The 23,898-nt window shown below is 37.0% G+C and overlaps 1 protein-coding gene across 4 annotated transcripts in view; it reads right to left on the bottom strand.

The window, feature by feature from the left end:
* Positions 1-23,898, bottom strand: part of PHYHIPL (phytanoyl-CoA 2-hydroxylase interacting protein like) — a 60,111-nt gene that overhangs the window by 10,145 nt on the left and 26,068 nt on the right. For 3 of the 4 annotated variants that reach the window (XM_033004241.2, XM_033004240.2, XM_033004243.2), the window contains exon 2: positions 2,663-2,859. In XM_033004241.2, coding sequence (XP_032860132.1) covers positions 2,663-2,827 — 165 coding nt within the window. In that variant the 5' untranslated portion in view covers positions 2,828-2,859. Of the gene's footprint in view, positions 1-2,662; positions 2,860-13,501; positions 13,522-23,898 lie in introns of those variants that run through there. The other variant, XM_033004242.2, reaches the window with a different exon arrangement.

Below are 23,898 nucleotides of genomic sequence, written 5' to 3'. Positions count from 1 at the left end.
ACAATTGCCAACAGAAAAAGTATTGAAAGGATGAATCATTCACGTATGCTCTTCTGGGTACAAAAGGAAACAAACAGCCCCCTTTCCTGAGGTACAGCATGAATGCATGCATGCACGCATCTATCTATCTATCTATCTATCTATCTATCTATCTATCTATCTATCTATCTATCTATCTATCTATCTATCTATCTATCTATCTATCTATCTATCTACCTACCTACCTACCTACCTACCTACCTACCTACCTACCTACCTACCTACCTACCTACCTATCTGTCAGGTTAAGGCTACATCCCAAGTCAATTGCTCACAGCCATGTGAGCAAACAGACATACACACTAACTCTCTACAAGTTAGCAAATAGTTTCAGCTGCTCATCTGGTTCTATCATGGGTGAGAGACACAAGCACTTGCAAACAGTGAATTTCGCTAGCTGCAAGCTAAGTTAGAATGATTTTTGTCCCCCTGAAGACACCCGTCTTCTTCCACAGCCTGAGGGCTGGATGACTTCTAAAAGTAATGCTCTTTTTCAGGACTAAGTTGTAGGGCTCGCTTTTTTTTTTTTTTTTTTTTTTTCCCCCAAAAAGCTCTGCTAGAGGGGGCAGTGGTATCCTTCACCTTTATAAAACAGCTTTGTTTCGCAGGCAGTGGGTGGGTGGGGGCTGACTGAGTTCCCCTCAGAGTTTGGGAGGACTCAGTCCCTGGTGCTGCAGCTCCAGGTTACCAGCTCCCTGCCCAGCACACCTCTGCCGCCAAGCCTCAGCTGTGAAACTCATACAACTAGCGTTACAGGAAGGAAGGTTGCTTGTCCCTAGCCATACTAGGGTTAGGGAAAATTCAGAATTTGAGCAATTTTTAGTTTCTCAACAAAAGCTCATTCTAGAAAATGTGTTAAAAATTACTTAGTACTAAAGATGCATGAAAGCAAACACATATGTGCTCTGGCACAGATAGTTGTTCAGTCTGTGCAGTTCTCTTGCCCACCCTGCCTGCTGTCTGGATTTCCATCATTCTGGCTGGGGGAAAAAAACACAAAAAAAAAGCGTTACCAAGTCACTACCACAATCAGTACCAAGAAATTTTAAGTTAATTCTTACAAGACATGCAACTTAGTCATCATTTGAATTGATAGACTTCAGTCTTCTGTTCCTACAAAACCAATTACCTCTCTCCTTTGACTAAACACTTCATCACAGTAAAAAGTCAGGTAATTGCTGAGAAAAACAAAATAAATCTAATGGCTCATCTTTATTACACTACCAATATCCTTTTTTTAGCTCTCCATTTTAACACTAGTCTCATCACTGTGATACAGATTTTGAAGTCTATATAGGGTTTGATCTGCTAGGGTGCCTCTACCTTTTACAAAAACAAATTTTACAACTTCATACCAGTTTGCACATGAATGAAGAAACATGCACATTAATAAAATGAAATAAATTAAAAATAATCCATCCCAGTAAGCATTTATATAAGAAAGTACATTTATTCCTGCAGTATAAAATGGGAATCCAAATTCAAAGGCTGTCAGTACAAAAGTAATGACATTAAGAAAAAACAAACATACCCTACATTATTTGCTATAATAATTAAAAATAAGTCATAAAAAATGTTTATTAGAACATTAAATTTGGTAGTGCTTCACACACTGGTTCCTAGCAACTACAACCTCTTGGCCAAACATGTAAAATGCTCTATTTCAAGCAGTAGTAAGTGATTTTTCAGTATACTTAATGCAAATGTTACTTTCAACCACATTAAAAAAAAAAAAAAAGTCAAATAAGGAAACATGAAAATTATACACCTGCTATTAACAGAAGTCACAGAAAAAATACTGTCATGATAAAAAGACTCAGAGAAATTGGGTGGAAATATTGCCTGGTTATCCCACTGGTTTATAAATCAATCATAATTTAGGTGCTGATAGAATTAGAGCTCTCGTGTCTGTCTGGATGGTTATTTGTGCCTTGGCAAACCTTATCTTTTAGAGATATTGCCAACATTGTTTTTAAATCTGCAGATGATTGTGTTGTTTGATCTTCTATCTCATTCCATGTTTCTCTGGAGATGTTTCTCAGTATTTCAACTGTTCTGTGGTCAAAGCAAATTTTGCTGGATCTGATAAGTACAGATTCTGCATGGCATTCAATATGTCCCTGCACCAGTGGCTTGAGGAGAGAGGCTAGATGAATATTCAGGTCACAATGCTGAATGCTGCAAACTAAAATTGCTGGAAGCCTTCCTGGAAGTGCATTAGAATTTGTGACTCTTCTGTTGAAATGACATGTGTTGCTCTCATGAGTCTGTCACTGAACAAGGACCGGCACAGAATACAGAAATTGTTTAAGTAATGATTAAGAACTAGTCAGGAATAAAAATGTCTGTCCTGCAATACATTGTACAGATTCCAAAACTGTTTAAAAATGAAATAGAAAAGATAATGCGCAGTTCTCTATAAAACAAATGTATTCGTGTGTACACGCACATAGGCTAGAGATGGAGAAGGTATTCCAAATAAAAAACAAGTCAGTCGGATTAATCAAAACCCACCTTTGCTGGATGTCCAATACCAGTGTCCCATGGTCTGGCTTTGAAAGGTTAATAGAACAGTGATATTTAAAATAAAGTATTTCCACCTTCATTTTTAAATGAAAATTACCTTGTGTTTAAATTTGTTGGAATTCTTGTTTTCTTTCTTGTTGAGATCGATGAAGTAATGAGTAATGCGGTCCTTGGACTTAGAATCCATGTCCCAAGAAATCTTGAAGGAATCACATGTGATGTTACTTATTTTGATGTTATGTGGGACGGGAAGTTCCTCCATCTCTGCAATCCCACTATCTTGTGATTTATTCCCTGCATAAAAAAATAAGCATGATTCATTCTGTTAAAAACCTATAAGACATCTGTTTTCTCTGCTCCAATACAATCACATCTCTCAAAAGCCTTTCACAAAGTCTCATAAGTGGTACTCAGAAGCCACTATGAGGTACAAATATTCAATTCTCAGTATTGGTGATAGGAAATATTGGAAATGGATGAAATTCCTCACTTGAATAAGCGCTCATAACATGTAAGCAGATTGCATAGACTGGCTAGTAACACAACTGCCTGAGAACAAGAAGAAACATCAGAAGCTATCTGGTGCTACAATGTTTAGTTAAGATGCCAGATGCCAGAAACGTGTGTGTTAACACAATGGCCCTATCCATACCTATCAGTGAAATAAATACAAATAGAAATCATATTCAACCTAAACCTATTTTTCAAGCACAAATTAAAGACAATCTCTTCAAGATTTATACATGGTATATGTATATAAACATATGTATACACATATATATAATACTGTCTCCTTCACAGTGAAACAATTAACAGTGATCCCTTTGTTGAGCCACAGTAAAAGGGCTCAATACTAATTTAATTTTCTGGTCTTTATTCTCTCTATTCTATTTGCCCAGCTGAGACCTTGCAGTTTTCTTGAGAAGTTTTTTCTAATTTCTCTATGTGCATATGGTAGATGAACAAATTACCATCGACCCCCAAAAGCATGACAAGTTCTAAAGCGAGGTCTTCCCTTAGTTCCCAATGTAACCTTGTTGTAGAGCATTCTATGAACAAAAACATTAGGTGATCTTGCACTACATAAGACACAAGTGAAAAGTGAACAAGCAACAAAAAAAAGCAGAGAGGTAAGAGAAATCAGTGGGCAAAAAGGAAAAAATAGACGAGATGATGATGTAAGAGTAGGAGTAAAGAAAGGGAGTGTACAAAAAATAAAAATCATAGAGAGATAAGAATAGAAAGAAACAAAGGCGAAAAACAAGGCTAATGTCTATGTAAGAAAGAGAGGAAAGCGCCCAAATTCTGTTCAGATGAGGAAAATAAGAAGCCCATGCAGAGATGTGAGGGAACATATTGTCAGAGTTATTTCTAGTCACATCTAATTATAGAAAAATATAGTACTTATACTTCCATCAAAAACTGGACACAGAAGGTGAGTCTAGTCAGTAATAATAATGCTAAGAATATGACTTGGTAAACATTAGGGACATTTCAACCTCTCAGCGTACATTGTCAAAGAATTATACCAGCACCAGTACCTCAATGCGGGAATATTAAGATTGGGTTGATTGTTCCAAATTCTCTTAATGGATATATGAAATTCAATCATGGAGTCTGTGAAATCCATAGATTTCCAGCTAGTATTCTGAATAAAATAATTTTACTGATGATTTCAGAAACCAATAGTAATACTTTTCTATTTTGTTCCATTTTATGCATTTACATCCAACAGGTTGTCCATTCTTCAAGCATCCTATTGCTTTTTTGCCTTTTTAACTAATATTAGTCAGGTGGTGCATGGTCTTGCTCAAAATCCTGCCCTATTTGTGCCATCCACAATGACATTTTCAACAGCTGCACTGGCTGCAGAAATACCAGTCATCACTGAAAGCTTTCTGTTCATATGAAACACAGGGTAAGTGCTTTTCCCAACATGCGATTTCAGGAAGTCAGCAGGGAGAAAATGGCATTGCTTTCTTTTGTGAGAATTTTTTATTTGAAAAATGACTGAATGCTCTACCTGGCTCACTGAAAAGCTACATATGATTGCTCATCCATGAGTGAGGCTCTGTGTTTAAGCAGAAGATGGAGTGATGCTGCTGAGGTTCTCAGGTCTCCTGTAGATCTGGACTCAGATCCCAGCACACAGAATAACTGAATAAAGACCTGAACAGACATGCAGTCAGGAAATCCAAGACATATCTATCCACAGTATGTTAACTTGCAACAACTTTGCTTCAAAAGTGAGCTTCTATACTCCACTCCTAAGAGCCTCAGCCATGTTACAAACAGCCAAGGCAGTTTAAGCCTCAGGAGACATGCGCAATAATGACAAAAAGTAACAGAGATGAAAAAAGATTTTGGAGCACACTGATGACAGTCAAAGAGCAAAAGTGCTTCTGTAAATGGGTATTGCTTTCTGTCCAGATCTTGGAATTAATGTCTGGCACACATCTTTAGATGTCTGCTCTCCTGATCCTTTTAATTTCTTTGCTTAATAAGTGAATAAATAGTTCAAGTAAATGTCTAGCAGAAAATCTCCAGGTAATTTTTAGCAACATTTTAATATAAGTCTGAAAAAAGAAACCACTTGTATTACTAAATGCTAAGCTAGCCTCTTTTTGTGATGGAACAAAATCCAAAATCTTAAGGCTGAAATCTTTAAAGCTCTCTGAAAGAGGAAAAAAATAATTTTACAGATTTTGAAATATAAACAGAGTATGAAATAAGAAAGTAAAATATCTCACAGTCATCACCAGAAAGCAATATTCCATTTTACCCACTCCAATTTGCCTTCTATTAAGAACATGAAATATCAGTGATATTTGTAACGCATACTTATATTTTGATACATATATGCATAGTCCTGAATGTCAAATTCCATTGAGTTGAGAGGCAGTAATAGGAACCTGATAATAATACATAGTATTAATAAGCATGATGATGATTCAGTGAGTATTGTTAAAATGGTGTCTTCTGAATAGTGTTGTGCCATTGCATGGGAACAAGGAAAAAAAGGACAGAGCAAGAAAAGCATGGTTCTTGCTCTCTTAAATTTGGCTGATCCTAGGAATCAAACATGCAGGTGATGAGCTTTGCCCACACAGTAGACACCCTAGCACTAAGAAATTTTGAAGAAGCATTCTCTTGTAAACCGTAAGTTCTAACTCAGAATCTGGGTCCTGCAAAAAATAGTGCTTTTCAATGTTAGGAACAGCATTCTATCCTGAGACATACTGGAATATGACATAAAAATGTGAGATGCAGTGCTTGACATCACTGCACCGTAGTTAACTAGAAACACATGAAGATGACAGGATAGCACAGAAGCAAAGAATAATATCGCATCCAGTCGGGCAATGTACGTACACCACTTGTAACAACTACATAATGTGGAATATTTCCATTAGAGTTTATCAATATCAAAAAAGCATTACAATGGCTATAAAATATATAATTATAAGACAAAATAATAAAATGGGCAGAACTTTCAATAGCAGAAAGATAACTGAGCTAAACTTGTAAGTCAGGTGTTTAAGAAAATACTATCTGCTGTTAAAGTGGGGGTCTGATAATAATTGTCAACCAAACCACTTAAAAATACGGGCTGCTACAAAAGACTGCTTAGCAGCCTTCCTGCTACTGGAGACTTCAAGTGTGTGGTAAGTGAACTACAGGTGTCATGGAGATCAAAAACTGACAGATATAACTGACTAAAAAAGTAACACATTTGCCTTTTTTCCACTTGTGCTTTGGTGAATATTTTTGAATTGGTTTTCATACTGGAAAGCATGTCCACTTCAAGCCACTTCTTTATAGCAGGATCAATTTAAAGAATAGATCAACATCAGGAAATTGGATGTCTACTAAAAGCAGAAATGGAAGCTGAACTTACTCAAACCCAGCATATAGTTGCCCTAAAGCACTCCAAAACTCCAGCTGAAAGGAAGTTACTACATGGATGTGAAAATAGGTGGAGAAGGCATTAGAACTGGCTGCTTTCATGTTAGTCGCTTTGCCACTTCAGAGGCTAAATTGATCTGTCTTTGATGAAGCATCACAATGCAGACAAAAATTGAAAATGAAAGTATCATAGGAAATGTTGCTCTGAACAGCTTCATATCAAATTAAAATAGATCAGCTTCCCATTAAAATGGATACATCATTTTGCACATTCATGTTGCTTCAACACCAGAAGCCACTGTGGGACTGGATAGAAACACTGCTTTCAGGTCTCCTGGGCAGAAACTTATAGAAGAGCTAGTAGTCAAACAAAGCTGGTCTTTCCTGACAAAAAAACTAAGCATGTCATCCCTGTGTGCTGCAGAAACCTGTTTCAACAACAACAACAAAAAAAACAGTTCACTTTTAGAACACACAAAAGGGCCCAGTGATTCTCGACGTGTATAATAAAAAGGCAAAGACCACGTGTGTGTGCATAGGTTACACTGGAAGCATAAGACTTTAAATTTCTTCAAAGCCAAGGAATAAATACAATATACTAGCTATACTGAGATCAGCCGGAGAACTGCATGATTAATGTTTTATGATTCTATTCAGAAGCTTATCTCTCTCTGCCATATCCAGAGTTAAATTTCAAGTTAAATTGTCTAATCAATTTTGAAGTAGTTATGATACTCACTGCTGCAGCTGAGCCAAAATGCCAGCAAATGGGTAACAAAACAATTTTATTTATATACACACAGACACACTTAATTTAGTATCCTCATTATATCTTCTACTTACATAAATTATCTCTGAATGGGAAAAAAAAGGCAGAAAATTCCCATTGAACATTCATGGCTTTCATCTGTCACTATTGGAGACAAATGATAAGACTTGGGAATTGATAAGTCCACACTAAAAAGATTTGGAAATGGATTTTTTTTTTTTTTTTTAATTTGCCTCGTTGCTCGAAACAAGCTGAACCATCACATCTGCAGCCATGCAAGGATGGTGGAAAAGAACCTTAACAGAACCTTTGATTGGTAGTTACTGAGCATTCACAATCACTGGATTTTTATAATTGTAGAATACTTGATCTTTTTTTTTTCATTAGTTCTAAAAATGCAGAACTCCACAGCAGGGCAAGGGAGTACATGATTTTTCTTTTCACAGACAAACTGTTTATGTTATCCACAGAAGAAATTCTGAAAGGGCTAATTTGTAATCCAACCTCTAAGCATACTTTCAGCTCACAGAAGAGAGTTTTATGAAACTGGACCAATAAAATATTTCTGGGTACCTGTAATCTTGCTCATAGAAGTTTTGACGCTGATGATATCTTGGCAAATACATTCCTGCTATTAAGCATTAACAATGGAAAAAATAACCAAAGCAGTATGATATACATGTAATGAAGATATAGACTCCATATACATACGTCTATTTCCCATAGTTTGAATGTAATTCATCATTTGGAAACATTACAAAGATGGGTTCATGATCAAAGGTTGTATACCAGTCACACTGCAGCAGAACTAAATATTCAGAACTCACATGATTTGTATTCGGCAACCAAATCACACCCTCTTTCCTGTAACTCCACCGGTAACACTCATATGTGGCTTTTCACAGCATAACTACGTAGCTTGCTGCACTATGCAAGCATAAAAAAAAAATTACCCAGCAGTCAAGAAGCAAATTCACAGAAAACAGAACCTTCAAATGACTGAATACAATGACATAATAGCTATCCATCAACGGGGAAAAAACTACAAATATTAGAGCCCTAATGAGAGTGATTGCTTGTACTCAGTGTGAAACATTCATTCAACTGCAATGATGTCCATTAGATCTGGAGAAATTAAAAGACGGCAGGGCCAGGTGAAATCATTTTCTCTGCTGAAGCCATGAAAGTATCCCTTCAGTAATCATGGATGAAAAAATGTAGCTTTAAAATATTACTATTTATCTGTAATTTAGACTTGGATACTAGGGGGAATGACCATCAAAGCAATATAAGAAAGCTTTTCAGACTGCTATTTCCCCTTTAGGGGGATCAAACCAATTCAGGTATTTGTTCAATATGTGGGCAAAAAATATTTAATCATTTTATACATGGAAAAAAATGTAAATATCTAAACAGAATTTGGAATAAAGGGTGGGGGTGTTTGTCTGTTTGAACCATCACTCAATCAAATTCAGAGCTGTCCTAAGTAGTGGTGGTAAGTTACACGTCACTGAAGTGATGTAAATGAGCTTTGTATCACAGAGCCCAAACATGCCAGGAGAACAACCAACAGGAAAGAGAAGGTGGCGATAAAATGGCTTTTCCTTGCATTACTTTAAAATCTCTTATTGACTGTGTTTCCTGCTGAGGCTTTGTCCCTCTGTCCCTCAAGATGCAAATTACATCAGCTTAACGAAGTGTAACTTACATTTTTATTTAAACCCATTAGGAACCCCTCTTAACATGTATAAACAGATTGGCCTCTTTTGGCATCACACTGGAAAATCTCCAGTTGTAGAGACAAAGACAAATCATCTGGTTCTAAGTTTCTTTGTACTTAGGGATAAATCTTCAGTGTCTTTAGAGTCATGTTGTGGGAAACATGGACTTCTGATGCTTTTGGATCAGACATTCAAAAAAACCTCTTTTGCCTCTCCTAAGCTGCCAACACCATTGCCATGGATCTTTGAAAACATGTTCCCAAAGGATTCATAAAAAACATTATGTCATTTTGGGCTGTCAATTAGTACTTTGTATATCTCATGCTTGTCCTTGCATCTGAAATGGTTGCTATTAACAAGCCTCTTTATGTGAGGATGAAACTCTGCATTTAATATGGTCTAGATTTAAAACAAAACACAACACAAAACAATCAGTGGAATGCTTGTTAGTGATGGCTATTTCCAGTTACAATCCTGTCTTTTCCAGCTATAAGTTACACTGAGACATCCTAAGAGCTACCACATTCTCAGCTGAGGAGGTGACAGCAATGTACCTGAAGACTGCAGTTTCTGAAACTTTGATTTCATAATTATTTGCAAAAAACATCTGTTCAAAACCAAAGTTTAATCTTCCAAAAGACATGCATATATTTAGATATTTCAAATAAACATAGTGTTAAAAGTCATGGAATCTAATAATTCCCAAAGAATTTAATTGAAAATATGGAAATGTCACTACTTCTTAAAGCCAAGGCACTCATTTAAGGCTCAACTGAAACTCGGTAGATGAACGGCAAAGTAAATAACAGGTCCTACTCAAATTCTATCTGAAGACTGAATGTTCTCTGAGTTTACCTCTAGCAGCAACAAAGGAGACAACAGTTCAAGACACTTTTAAAAACTGAGATCTTTTGATAGTTATATCATGAAAAATGGCTTTGTGATGGGAAAAAAAAAAAAAAAAAAGTGACAGAAAACTAGGTGATACAAACCATATCTTTTAAGGGGACTATACAGGCAACAAAGAAAACTTAGCCTACATAACATGCCAAGCTCCTCAAGAACCTCCACCTCTAACACTGACCTGTGGCCCAGGATTGAAAGTTTGCTACAAAAAAAGAAAGCCTAGATTCACTGGAAATTGTTCCATTCATCCAAACTGTGGCTATCTGTGCTAAAGCAACTCTGAGCAGCCTCTAGGTTGCTGCAATTTTTTATGGCAGGTATGACACCTGGAAGCTACAGAACTAACTGGGAATGCCAAAAGCACAAGAAAGCCCTGGTGATATTCCACAACTAGTAACTGGGAGGAAACCAGTGGAACAGTTGTCATGACACTTCTGTGTCACCATGACATTCTCCGACAGTGATGCAATTTCACTCATCTGGTTCACACAGTTTGGGGTTTATCTGGGCTGCTGTCATGCAGAAGATAGTGCACTAAGTGATGTACTCTACTGTCTTTAGAAAGACCCATGAGATATTAACCCCTGCAGTTACTTCTGTGAAGTGTCAGCTCCATGAAAACCTAGGAATTTGATAATGGAAATATAAATCAGTCAGAAAATAATCAAGGTGAGACTGCACCCAGATAGCACAAAATTAAAAGCTAATGCTGGATACATTCTGGGAAGAGATCTGAAAATCTAAAGATATGTAGACAAGGATGAGAGCCATACTGAATAAACTAGAAGATAAGGCAATTTTTGAGACCCCAAAAGATCAGGTTTACATTATAAACAGGTACCAATTGCACATGTAATATACACACCAAAAGCCAAACAAAAACTTATAATACAAATCACATTTAAAAAAAATGCCACCTTTTTCAGATCTTAAAATATATCCATTGGGAAAAACAGGAAGTGGTTTTCTCAAGTCAACATTTTCAATACAATGAGAGACATTACCTGTGACCTTTTGAAGTAGAAATGTTTGATGAGAGGGGATCAACATCATAAAGAGCACCAAGGTACCATGACATAAGAAATCCTCTTACTAGGTACTAGCAACTGAAAACAACTAATTTAGAAACAGTAGCTCCCAGAAAATGAACAGAGACATCTTTATACCTTTTGAAACAGAAAAAATTCTACCTTTCCTTGTCTTGATAATTCAGCTGATAGAAAAAAATCTACCTTTCCTTGTTTTGATAATTCAGCTGATTGGTTATATACCAGCTCTATAAAGGTAAAATATTAAGTTTGTAATTCGAGAAAACTGATCTAGACTGAAAATATTTGAGTGCTATAGTTCAGACAGAATTCTCCAACTTACTGTGGAGGTATTTTATTTCCTCAAAAAAATCAATAGGAAGGAGGATTCTTCTGTATAACCATCAAAAATGACAAGAAAGTGCCAGGAAATTACATATTAGCTGCATACTTTAACTAAGCAAAATTACAATATAGTATTTTTCTCCTGAGCTCTGGGATGTATGGGTCCCTGTACAACTACTAGCTTTATAAAACTGTTTTACAGGCACAGGACAATATGTACCTACCAAGCAAATAATTAACCTGAATATCAAGAATTTCAGTGTTGACTGCAACACCTTGTTCAAGACAGACAATGAAATAACACAGAGGAAATACAAATACAATAGCATTTATAAAATTAACAAATCAAGGCTGTTATATGCTGGGCTATGTAAGTATCACTTCTCCAGGATAGCTATTCTATTTCAAAGTTCAGCTTGCTATCCATAACCACATAAGTAGCATTTATTCTTTATTTGTGCTTCTTTTCATGTACAAAAAAAAGAGTGATTAGTCCTAGACTCTTAAATGTCTGTCTCTCCTCCTCCCAGATTCCTGGGAAACTAACTCCCAATACAGATTTTTATATTTATATAAGGATATTTAAGATTATTTTATAAATAAGTATCCTTGCAAAACCAATTCCTACATTAGATAAAGAGAATATGCCTGGCTCTATAAATCCTGTTAGAGGGATAAACCCCTCTAAATCTTTTCCTCATTTCCTCCCATGCCTGATATTCTGTTGTGCATTTTCTAGTAAGATAATGTGCATTCTGTCCAAAATTAAAAAAAAATAGTCTTGAAAATAAAGCATTACTTATTTATAACTCTAATACGTATATCTCTATTTACTGAGTGCTTTCTGAAATGTTCATATACATTCAGATTATCTTGTTACCTGCTGTAACTCGAGGCTTACTTTATCTGCTTCCTACAGCATTGACTTCAAGAATATTCCACACTGCAAAACAAAGAGAACACAACTAGACTCTGTGAGAACAACGGTGCCTTTAGTATAGCCATCTTCTTCAGCAGAGAGGGTACCCCAAAACTCTGCCTACATAAAGCACCGAGCAATCTCCAGATTGTTTAGTTTCTATATTAAAGAATTTCTCTCAGCCTCTTTACAAAGGTCTCAATTCTTCACCTCACATGGAGAACAACTGTACTCTGCAGCGGTCCCACGATTCAAATCAGGAGCAGCTCAATGTCTCAATCCTGCCACTGACAGCAACAAATGTGCAGGATCTTAGTTCCCACCGAGCAGTGCCCCGCTTTCTCCCCAGCCTCGTTTCTCACTGCCTGCTGTGAACTACAGGACTGAAACCCTGTTCTGCAAGCAGCCTCTCATTTCACGAAGACGGCTCAGAGATTCAGTTGCTACCTGACAGGAGGTGTAGCTCAGCAACTGAAGGAAGACACTGCATAATGAAAGGAAAGCATTCAGCACAGTCTTGAAGTTTTGCCTTTTGCTTGAATACCAACTCAACTGAGATGCTCATTTGCCGTTAGCAAAAGCACTCGACTATCACGTATTTTGAGATCTTGTGCAGATGGGGCTTCAGGGGCTTTGTTCCCTCAAACGTGTGTAAGTATGTTTTCCACTAACACCAATGGGAATACAAAATGCAAGTGTGGCAAATCTGACAGTAACAAAAAAAAGGGATACACTGGTAAATTTTGGAATATGAATACACCATCAGAACTGCAGGGCTTTGGTTTACAGCTCAAGCATTCTCTCAGTAGACACTGAATGCAACATTAGGTTCAAGAGGAAATCAAGTGTATCTGTACAGAAGTTACAGCAATCAAATTACAACATTTCTGTGGAATATAAATTTTGGCTTATCTACAAAGGAGTGGATTTGTTGGGCCATATGTAGTCCTTCAAAATTAGAGATAATAAACCCCAAACATTTCTTTGCTTCTTAAAAATTACAGTAGATACAGTAGCAAGGAAAAAACAAGAACAACATTCACTCCTGCAATAAGACCACACAAGTCTGTGGAATTACACTCTGATTAAATTTTATACAAAAGACGCATCCTCTAATTCAAAAGCAAAGGCTACTGTTCAGACGACTATGTTCACGTGCAATACTGATATGATGTACTACTCTGGAAACCGCTAGTACTCTTACTGTGCTAAGAAAGAAGAAAACACTGACAAAGACCAACATCAGCCTTGGGTGGCAAGTCTCCTTGGGCTCACTTTCCATTCAGTGAAGAAAGGCAGTCTCCTAAATTGGATAATCTGAGCATCTACAGTTAGCGCTCACATTTAACTTTGCCCTGGAGGACTCTAATTCTTTTCAGAGACTGGAGAGCGAGGACACAGAAGTTAAGAGCTTGCTGAAGTTACCATTGCTAATTATTTCCTAAACTACATTCGTCAGTTCTCATGATTCTCATGATGTAACAACAGCCTCTGATAATTTGCAAGATTCCTGCCAAAGAGAAACAAGAAAAAGAACATGGGAGATAAAAGTAAGTACTACACAGCAGCCAATTTCTGAACTCCCATAGCAAAGAACTCTACATCTCACTGACTCAGAAACATCCTCTGGACTGACACTTTAAAAGGGATAAACTTTTCAAGAATACTTTCTCTGAATTTCTGCGTCAAATACTTCAGAGTTTTTCACTTATCCCCATTGTATTTTTCCTGAAAGCACTAGAAGGATCAAACATCTCAGGACCATTTAAGCTTGAATGTGGATGAATTTATATCTAGCTAACTGTAATTATAGCTAAATTATTTCATAACAGTAATTTAATTAATTTTAATTAAAAATAAATAATGCATTCAATTGCATCGTTAGACTAATTTATCAAAATAATTGTTTCCTCTTTTGTTATTACCATAAAGAAAATTCAGATATATCACTGTGAGTTTCCCTCTGCTATTAGCAGCCAACTGTTTAAATTTAGTGCCAATTCTTCCTTTGATTTTTGACCCATCCTTACCTAAAACAAAAATTTAAGTAACATTTGGTACATCTTCAGAAGAACCTGAATAATTTAGAAAAATCTTACTGAAATCAACGGGATTTAAGCCGAGTTACTTGAGAGCTTCTGAAATCTTGGCTGCAAATATCTAACAATTCATAATTATAGCTGAAATTGAATTGTGGAGGCAAACACAAGTTTCACAAACTCAAAGTGTAAGACGAAACCTGACTGAAAATCTAATCAATGACTAATATGGCAAAGCTGACCTTATTCTTTCACTAAGATTAAATTCCTATTGGGTATCCTGATTTCTTGCAAGTAGTTAGTATTTATACTTTACTCATTCAAAACTAAGCCACATTTTCAGAATGTCAATAGCAGCCATACCCCTAGATTTTCTGATAGACTGAGGACTAAAATGGAAATAGATGCAAGTCCCCGTTGATACAGTGACACCCTTTTAGAGCTTCCCTTACTCCTTATGGGTATTTTTTAGAAAAAAATTTTAATGAAAACTGGATGCCTCTATGCTTCTATAAAGTACTTAGTGTTCCACAAGGCTGGGCCACTATTACCCAATTTTTCCTCTTTCCTTTTCACATTTTTATTACATGTAAGTTGAGAAGTGTTAACTCCGTAAAATGCTAAGCTAAACACACACATGCATACAACATTTAATTTTCACTGTGTTAAAAAATATATGGAGAAATTATAAAAAAGGAGGAACTTTATTATCTGATAAAAATATGCAATTGGAAAGTTGTGAATAATCATGTAGGTACACATTTCTTCACTAAGGACTGGGAAAACTGTAAGACACTAAAAAAACACCTAGCCCAGAAGATTAAATTGACAAGCCATCATGCCTGCTTTCCCCCTTATCTAGGATATGCAGATCTACTGATCCTACCGTGCTCTAAGGACTGATCAAATCTTTGTGGTAGATAGCTGAGGAGAAACGGTGGGATCTCCTTTTATGACCCATAACTATCAAAACCAAGTAAAATGAATTGGCCAGATAAGCTGAGACCGAGTGCAAGTAACACCACCAACCATCAGCATCTTGCTCCTCATCCTGTCTGCTGAGAGACACATACACGCAAAAAGATTTACACCGGCACACTGTTCCCACTAAAGTTCTCTTAGACTGCTTATACTAAAGACACGGTTTTATTTTTTACTGTATCTTGTCACATTGAAACTAAACAAGCTTCTCTGTGACCTTCTGTGGAATGAGAACTGCAGCATGGCAAAAACAGCTACAGCCACGCTACAGCTCCTGCTGGCACACCACTCTGGTTTTCATGCCTCTCACCGTCAGAGCTAGGCTAGTGAAATTCTACCTTCTTGAAATCAAACAGGACATTGTAGTAGACCGCAAACACTAAGCCACCACAGCATTTACTACTAATTAAAGTAATGCTCCCATTTTGTTCAGCACAGCAAGTATACAGTACATGGGTGGTAACTGGCTCTTCTCAGCATGTGTTGACTACAAGACGCATTTTAAAATCAAATTTTAATTAAAATGAGCATTTCTCAGCTGCTGAAAGGTAAAGAAGGTACTAAGGGATGTAAAGGACTCTAAACCACCTTCTAGCTTAATTTCAATGTAATTTAAAAATTAAGATGAACTTTACAGCCACTTACATATACTAGAATTTGCATATAGTGCATACCTACAGTTATATGGAATTTCAGACTTTGAAAGCAAGTAACTACATCAGAAACACTACTGCAAAAGCAGATCAATTTCTCACATGTACTCTATTCATTTAGCCTGCATTGTCAGACATCTATGCATCCTTATGTAATTCTGACTGCACTCAGACCCATTTTGTACTGTATTTTCAGGAGGATGATATCTCAGTACTGTTTTGCTAGAAAACAGGGAGTAACATTTTGTGGCAGATTCCCACCCTGTTGATTATTGAAGGGGCAGATTTTGGAGCCAGAAGGGATATGGAGCTTCTTATGGCATGAGGTTTTTCTCTTCTGATGAATAAACAAGTACAGCTGCCTCTGAGAATGTGGAACTGCCTACGTCTCCAAGACTCACAGCGAAAGAAAACAGATTACTCTGGATGAGTTACTTGCGGTCAGATTCTGATCCAAGTTACACTGCTCTGGGTCACTGGCCTGATTGCTTCTTCAATGCTCTTCATCTAACACAGTGTAACTGAGGGCAAAAGCATTGGCCTTAATCTTCTACTGCTTTTAATATTAATCATATATTAGAATAGTGAGTGGGCTTTCATGATTTGCACATTCATGTGTCACCAAAAAAAAGAGAGAGACAAACAAACACTTTCATTTTAGTTGATTACTATGAACCTCACGCTCATATTTGTTCACCTCATTCTTATTTGGCTGGCAACCACTTGTGCCATTTATTGCAGCTGTGTCTCAATCAAAACCAAAAATGCGTTCTCTACTTCAAGTTAAGTCATGTGAGTTCAAATCTAGTAAGGAAAGGCAGCCTTGTATTCACATGAACTTTAATTTGATCTGCCAGCTTGTCTGAACACTGTAACTGCCTTGATGGCACAAGGATTTTCACTTAAGACCAACTTTTCTTTCAAGCAAAGGGAAGCCCAGAGAGAAAGACAAATTTTTCCACTTGAAGGGCAGCAGAGAGAACTCAAGACTGAGGAACACAATTTTACTAAGCATTTCTCTTGAGAAAGTAGGGTGCTCAGCATGAGTGGGCTTTTGTAACTCACTGGATACCCTGGCAGTCTGCAGCATGAACGAGCATTTCTTTACTTCAGTGCACTGGCAATTACGGTGTGCTTTTCACACAGATCTCTTGTAAGGAGTAGGACTTGGCTCTGTTTTACACTAGTCTGTGCTTTTTAACTGTGATTTGAAATGTATTACATATTCACAATAGTTCAGGAAATTCTACTCTGTAACATACTATTTTTCTTAATTTAATTTTTATGCAGGTTTCAGACTTTCAGGCCCTGACAAATAAAGGATATAAGGGTTTTGAGAGCTTTTTTTGGCAGGAGCTGCAGTTGTTCTGTTTTGTTTCATTTTTAGCTGGTTTCCTAGGGCAATCAAACATTGTCAAGGTGGGTCTGCCACTGGTTAATTGTTACAAACTTTTGAACTCTGACAAGAGTAGAGAACTCATAGATAACTTAGGTTGCTGCCAGTTTCATTAAGGTGGGCAAGCATGCAGCAACAAGACACAAAACAAAGTCTTCCATAGTCTTGTCATTCAGGCTATCAAAACAGTCACTGGATTGTAAAAAGTGATCAATCACGACCATGGTAAGACAAAACCAAACTATTACCTATAGGAATAGCTTCACAACCTACTACAAATTCACTAAGACAAAGAAGTCCCCTTGGGTATGTTACTTAAAAAGAACTCATATTTAGATCCATTTTTCATCTTTTGGATTTAGAGCATCTCAAAAAATGCCTTTCAACTTACATCACTTACTATATGAGCTAAATATAACAAGCTTACTAAGATATACTGAAGAATTTAGTCTCACTGTATGGCTTCCATCTCAAGCACTGCTCACTCGCATTAGGGCTGACAGCCTCACCAAACAGCCTAGATGGTTTGCTGTTGGTTTGCTCAAGGAAGCAACCCAGAAACCAGCTGAGAATTACAGAATATACAAAAACAGGAGGTTAATCAGTATTTATTTTTCACATACGGGACCTGATTCTGTCTTCCCTGCACTTCTACAGTTATGAGAAAGCACAGAGTATCAGACATGTTCCTACTACATAAGTCATGCTGGGGCACCTGGCTATCATGAAACTTGAAATTAAACTCTTCATACTCTAACGAGGCTGCTATAGTCAGATCCCTGTAAATCAAATATGATTTAAGAACTCCATGCTACCTAAACAGAGTGACAGCATGAAGTACAGAAGCAACATATTCAATGGGTCAAGGTTCCAAAGCATGGTACAAAGCTGTTCATAGACAGAGGAAACAAATAAATGTACATGGAGTTTCAGGTGTCTCCATCTAGGGGTGAAGAGAAAGTTACCTCTACACATAGACAGAAATGAGACAATCCCAATAAATGGTGTGTGAAGTCTTACTGCTCAGATTTGTCGTTTCATGATGGGTAAAGTGGTAGCTGTGTCAGAGCTGAGGTAACACGGGCTAAAATTCCAGTATGTTCCACACAAGAGGGACAGAACTTCTCTGTGATGTAATGGATTCACTGAGCAGATAGGCTTGGGGATTTCCAATTCCTGTGATTAGAGATATGCCTTGAAATTACACTGAAAGTGCAAAGGCTAGAAATTTGTCAGAAACATTAACGCTCTGAAAGCCACATGTTTACTACTGAGCATTTATATTAAATTACCAGTATAAATTCCATCATAAAAGTGTAAGTGCATAATATTTACTTTATGTCATCAGATGCACCTTAGCAGCATTAAAATACAATCTGCTGCACACTCTGTTGTTAGTTTTATCCCTTAGTTTATACAAACTCATGTATACTTTCCCTTTACGTAAGTTTGATTAAAAGGACCAATGACACAGCATGAATCACTCCACCGATACTCATACACTAGTACTTATGGCTGGCCAAGACTGAAAGAGCCTTTTAACATCTTTTTATCCTGCTGATTTTGAAGCCCGTAGGTCTTCAACTACGAGTACACACAGAAACGAACTGCAAAAAAACCCAGAATGATCTTTTAAAAATGTTATTTCTAGGACAAAACTTAAGATAGATGGAATACAAACAAACTGCAACTTAAAGAGATAAACTGCAAATTAGATGTCTATCTATGAAATAAAATAGAACAGACACAACAGAAGTTAGGAATATACAGTAGTTGTAAGATCTTAATAATGATGCATTATGAAAACAAATTTGTTTTTACAGAAAGTCTTATCGAATCCAGCGAAACAGCTCAGGGAATAAATTCATGGGATGCTTCTGACAATGGGAAACTGCAGAATTCTCCTAATGAGAGTGCACTGATATATGAAGCTTAACATGGGAATGCCTCAAACTATGCTTCTCCCAGAGGTGCCAGCTGTGTCTGACTTAACAGTATTGGAGAAATGAACTCCAGATGCCACTCCATACTAGGAACTAAGAAAGAGTGCAACTCCAACAATATTTTCTGTAATTCTGCAGGAATGAAAGAGTAATACCAAATGAGTTTTAAGGTTTCCCCTTTTTGATAGCAGCTAGAACTGTCAAAGCTCAGAGAAACTGTTGTTAGGTTATAAAAACAGTATAGCTAATCATTATTTTTGAAAACATCCATGCAAACCAGCTTGTTCATTCAAGCACAAATAAAACAAGAACACTCTGTGAAAACAATAAAATAAAATTGATTAATGATTCAACTACAAACACCACCGTGAAAATTGATCCAGCTACAAACGCTACAGTGAATTCTGACCAAACCTTCCATGCTGAAGGAAATGTTTGTCAAGGTCAAATTCAGGATGCTCCACTGTATAACAAAACCTAATGTGGAAACCACAGGAAGTGATCCTGGAGAAGTGCCTTCTTTAGTTCCAACATCATAAACATTGCATTTATTCATACTTTCCTATGACAGTGACATATTTTATACATGTAACATGTATGGGCAATGTTAGTACTATTTTTTCAGATGTGTTTATAAATTTCTGAAGAAAGCAGTCTACAAGTAAAATGCTTAAAACTTCTATGAAAAGAGAAAAGAAAATGCAGTGGATGTTTTTGGGCTGTGTTCAGTCAGAATTAAATATAGCCTTCCAGGTCACATAAAGCACAAAAGGCCATGCGTGCTGGCAGGATGGCAGATGTACCTACTGTACCAAGTGGACTAAGAAAAACAAACCCAGACTGTAAGGACTTTTCAAGATTACCTCCTTCACTGTGGTCGAAGGTGCTGGCACTTCAGCAGCACAACAGGAACTGAAAACTACCTTATTGAGAAAAGTTGGGGCCTCCAAACCTGCTATATAGAGGCCATGAAAAATAAAAGGTGGAGGAAATTACAAAGAATGGGTAAAGTAAGAGATCTTTCTAGATTTTGGAAGAAAAATTAGAAAATTAATGAGGCGGAGAAGTCCCAGAAGGAAAATGCAAAGTCAGGAAGATAAGCTTCAGCAAGCCTTTGGACACAATTGAACACAACAATGCCTGACTGGAACCCATTCAAAAAATGAATTATGAAATACTAGAGAGTTCTAAATAAGAAGGTGATATAGTCTCTCCTCCCCCCACCTTACATGACAAAAGTGGTATTCTGCTTGTTCTAGAAGCTATGGCTCTGGGACCAGGAACCTCACTGGAAAGCTGCTGTAAAAGCTGAAGTGGCTTGTAGGGCAGGCTCTGACCTAGATTATATAGACACAATTGCAGTGCAAATAGCAAATTCGGAGAAGTGAGCTCAGAATACAGTTTATCAGTGGTGGTAGACATCAGATTAGTAGGCTGGGAAAAAAATTGCTACATCTAGTTTAAAGTGAAAGATGAAACAGATGAAAAGGATACTAATGGCTTAACTCTTACTCAAGAAAAACAGGATTTGCCTTTGAGATTTTCAGAAGATATATGAAATTTTAAGTGAGGAGTTGGCTCGGCCTTCCTGCTTCTCAGATGCTGGAGGGAGTAGAATTTCTCTTCCCTAAATGATTCCTCCTGCCATCATACTTATTAAGAACTACCTATCTGCAGGGCTGAACACTGGCTGGCAGGGATGAGACTGATACATGGCAAAACAGCTAAGGAGTTCAGGTGTCTACTGGGCTATCATAGATCCTGTGGCTAGTTCCAGGCTAAATAAGAATCCTTATGAATGATCTGGAAAGAGAGATCACATTTCTGTATTGCAGACATGAAAGCAGAAGGAGCTGCAAGCACAAGATGGCTTAGAAACATAGGCAGAAAATGATAAAATGGATTCTGTTACAGAATAAATAAAATAATGCATCTGGGAACTATAATCTGAAACAAACACAAAGAAGAAGGGACATACATGGATGACAGTGATGCTTAAAAACCCTTAATTATAACAATGAGTAGAAATTAACTACAAACCCCACATTATACATTTGAGTTTCAACCTACCCATATCAGTGTATAACACTGGGAGAGAACAGTGCTTCTGTACGTGAATCTGGCATAATTACACATCAAGCATTTCACTTGCTTTATAAAGGATCTAGAAATGTTTCAGTGAAGAATATTTGAATCAGTAGGGGTGCAAATAGAATACCAGGCAAGATTTAAGTAGTTAATAATATATAACTTGGTCATTGCCATTCAAAATAGTTAATAATCCATTACACAGATTTGAGTGGCATAAAGCTCTAAAATGAGATTAGCAGGGAGGAAAATAACTCTAAAAATGAGGGAATATAAAGGAAGAATGGGGATGACTATGTTTCTTGACACAGGGATGCTGAAGTGTCAGTTTCTAGCAGAGCCTCGTTAGTTATTAGTGGTGCCATTGAGTATGATATAAACCAAGACAGGATAAAATACTTGCAATGGTGAGCTGAAGTGAAAGACATAAGCAAATCATTAGTTTTCTTCTCTTCCACAATTCTAAAGATCATTTATGAAGACTTTAAAATGGTTGCTTGGTTCCATTTAGTATTTTTCTGTATTGTAACAGTAAGGAATATTACATGGAATGGAAGAAATACATGTCTTAGTTAGCCATTTGATCATTCAAACCCTAGAAAAGTGATAGTTTGTATTTTGAAGAGAGTGAATTTAAATCTCCAGACTTGCAGTTTGGAAGAGGAATAAAAACAATAAAGATGCCTCTGAATTTTGTGTCCTATCAAAATAGAGAGCACCTCTCTATTATACCAGATACAAAAACATGAATCGTTTATTCCTGTGCTCAGAACTCTCATAGTTTAAAAAAACCCAACTAACTATGCAAGTCCAACCATTCAGGACACTAAGAATTACTATGAAATTTGGGTGTCTCAGTTGTCCTCAATGTGGGAGTCTATCTAGAAATTCAATTTTTTTCCACCTCTGAGGCTTACAGGATAACATTTCAGAAATAGCAGCAATGTTGTATAATGCCAAGAAAGGGATTTGAAGAATGCACCCAGAGACTGGATGATGCCACTTCATCCCTTCTGTTTGGAAGGTAAATGTGTACATGACACGGCCATGAATACTCCCATTTACAAACTCTAGAAATATCTTCAGAATGCTCCAATAAATCCAGTGTAAGAATAAACTTCTGAAATAAGTAAGAAAACACGAGACATGCTCAATTAACATGTAAAGCCAACGATGCAAGTTGTTTACATAAGACAGAAATGACAACTTAGCTTGTATGATGTAATGCTTTCATACAAGCTTGTTAGACTAAACAATTTTGACGGTGTCCAGTGTTTGGAAGGTGATGAAATCGATTTATGCAACTGAATCTGGCCAAGACACCAATTCCAGTTCTGATCCTGATACCTAAATACTGTCTTCAAATATATGAAGTGAACACAGAGGAAAAAACGTAAAAGCACTTTAGTGAGATTGTATAGTTCAAGCCATCAGTAGTTAGAAAATATCAGAATGAAGCATACTTGAATAACCTTAAATTGGCCTCTTTGTTTGTTCAGATTATGATATAGTCTTTAACTACATGATTACATACAATTTTTTCCACATAAATTCTGATTCATCCAGCATACATAATGAATAGTGCGTACATAATGAACTATTTTTCTTATAACAGCTATTTGCTATTGTTCAGTGTGTAGTCCCAGGACTTATTTGCTACACATTATTCATATGCTGCTCTGAAGACAAAATTATGCATTTCATCATGGGTTTTTCCATGTACCTCATGGGTTTTCTAGGATACTATAGTGCCTGGCTGCTTAACAAACATTCATTAGTTTATTTTGAAAACATCTCCATGAGGGGAGGCAATAATACGGCTTCCATTTTACACATGAAAAACTGAGGCACAGAGAAGTTAAAAGATAGTTGCTAACTTTCAGTGCCTGTTTAAGGTGGTTAATATCTCTTTTCTCAAATCATTCAGCACCATGCTTTGTATTTTCAAAGTCCTGCTCTCACTGAAGTCAGCTGCAGCTGGCGATTCTCAGTTCCCCCGAAGCTCTGATACCACTGTACCATTCTTTGCTGGAAAATGAACAAGAAATGGGTATCCTGGGGGGGTCGTGTGTAGCTCTGGGAGATGGCATGTGCTGATAAACACTGACCTTTCGCTGGCTGTCACACCAAAACGTGGCCACTTCTGCCTTGTTCCTTGAACTTGTACCTGTCCCACCCCTTCTTCTACACCCCAGTCACACTTCAGAAGTCCTGTTCTGCATTCCTAAGGCTGTCCTTTCAGTCTCAGTCTCTTCACTCAGCAAGTCCTAGTTCCATTCCTTTACTCCTAACTTCAATGTTCCAAACTGACCAGTTCCCCACTCCACATTCTTGTACTTTCCATCTCTTCTTTGCAAACAAGTCTCCAGGTTTACTCTTCACAGGTTCCCAATTCTCATTCCATCCTCATTCATCTAATCTGGGTAAATGCCTCCATTTTTTTTTTTTTTTTTTTTTTTTTTTTTCTCCCCCCAGTTTTTCTTCCCTGGGCACCCCGCATGAATTTGGATTACTTTCCTTGCTCCTTTAGCTTCTTTTCCTGTTCTCATTCAGGGTCATTGTACCCACTTTTGCCTTCCCATTTAATTTAATCCTCCCAAACACCCCCAGCTTCTAAGTCTTTCCTGTTCTTCCATGCT

This window comes from Tyto alba, unplaced genomic scaffold, assembly GCF_018691265.1.
Source record: "Tyto alba isolate M040663 unplaced genomic scaffold, T.alba_DEE_v4.0 Super-Scaffold_1, whole genome shotgun sequence".
NCBI classification, from domain to species: Eukaryota; Metazoa; Chordata; class Aves; order Strigiformes; family Tytonidae; genus Tyto; species Tyto alba.
The sequence above is the reverse complement of the archived record's forward strand: the minus strand, read 5'-3'. Positions and strand labels throughout refer to the sequence as shown.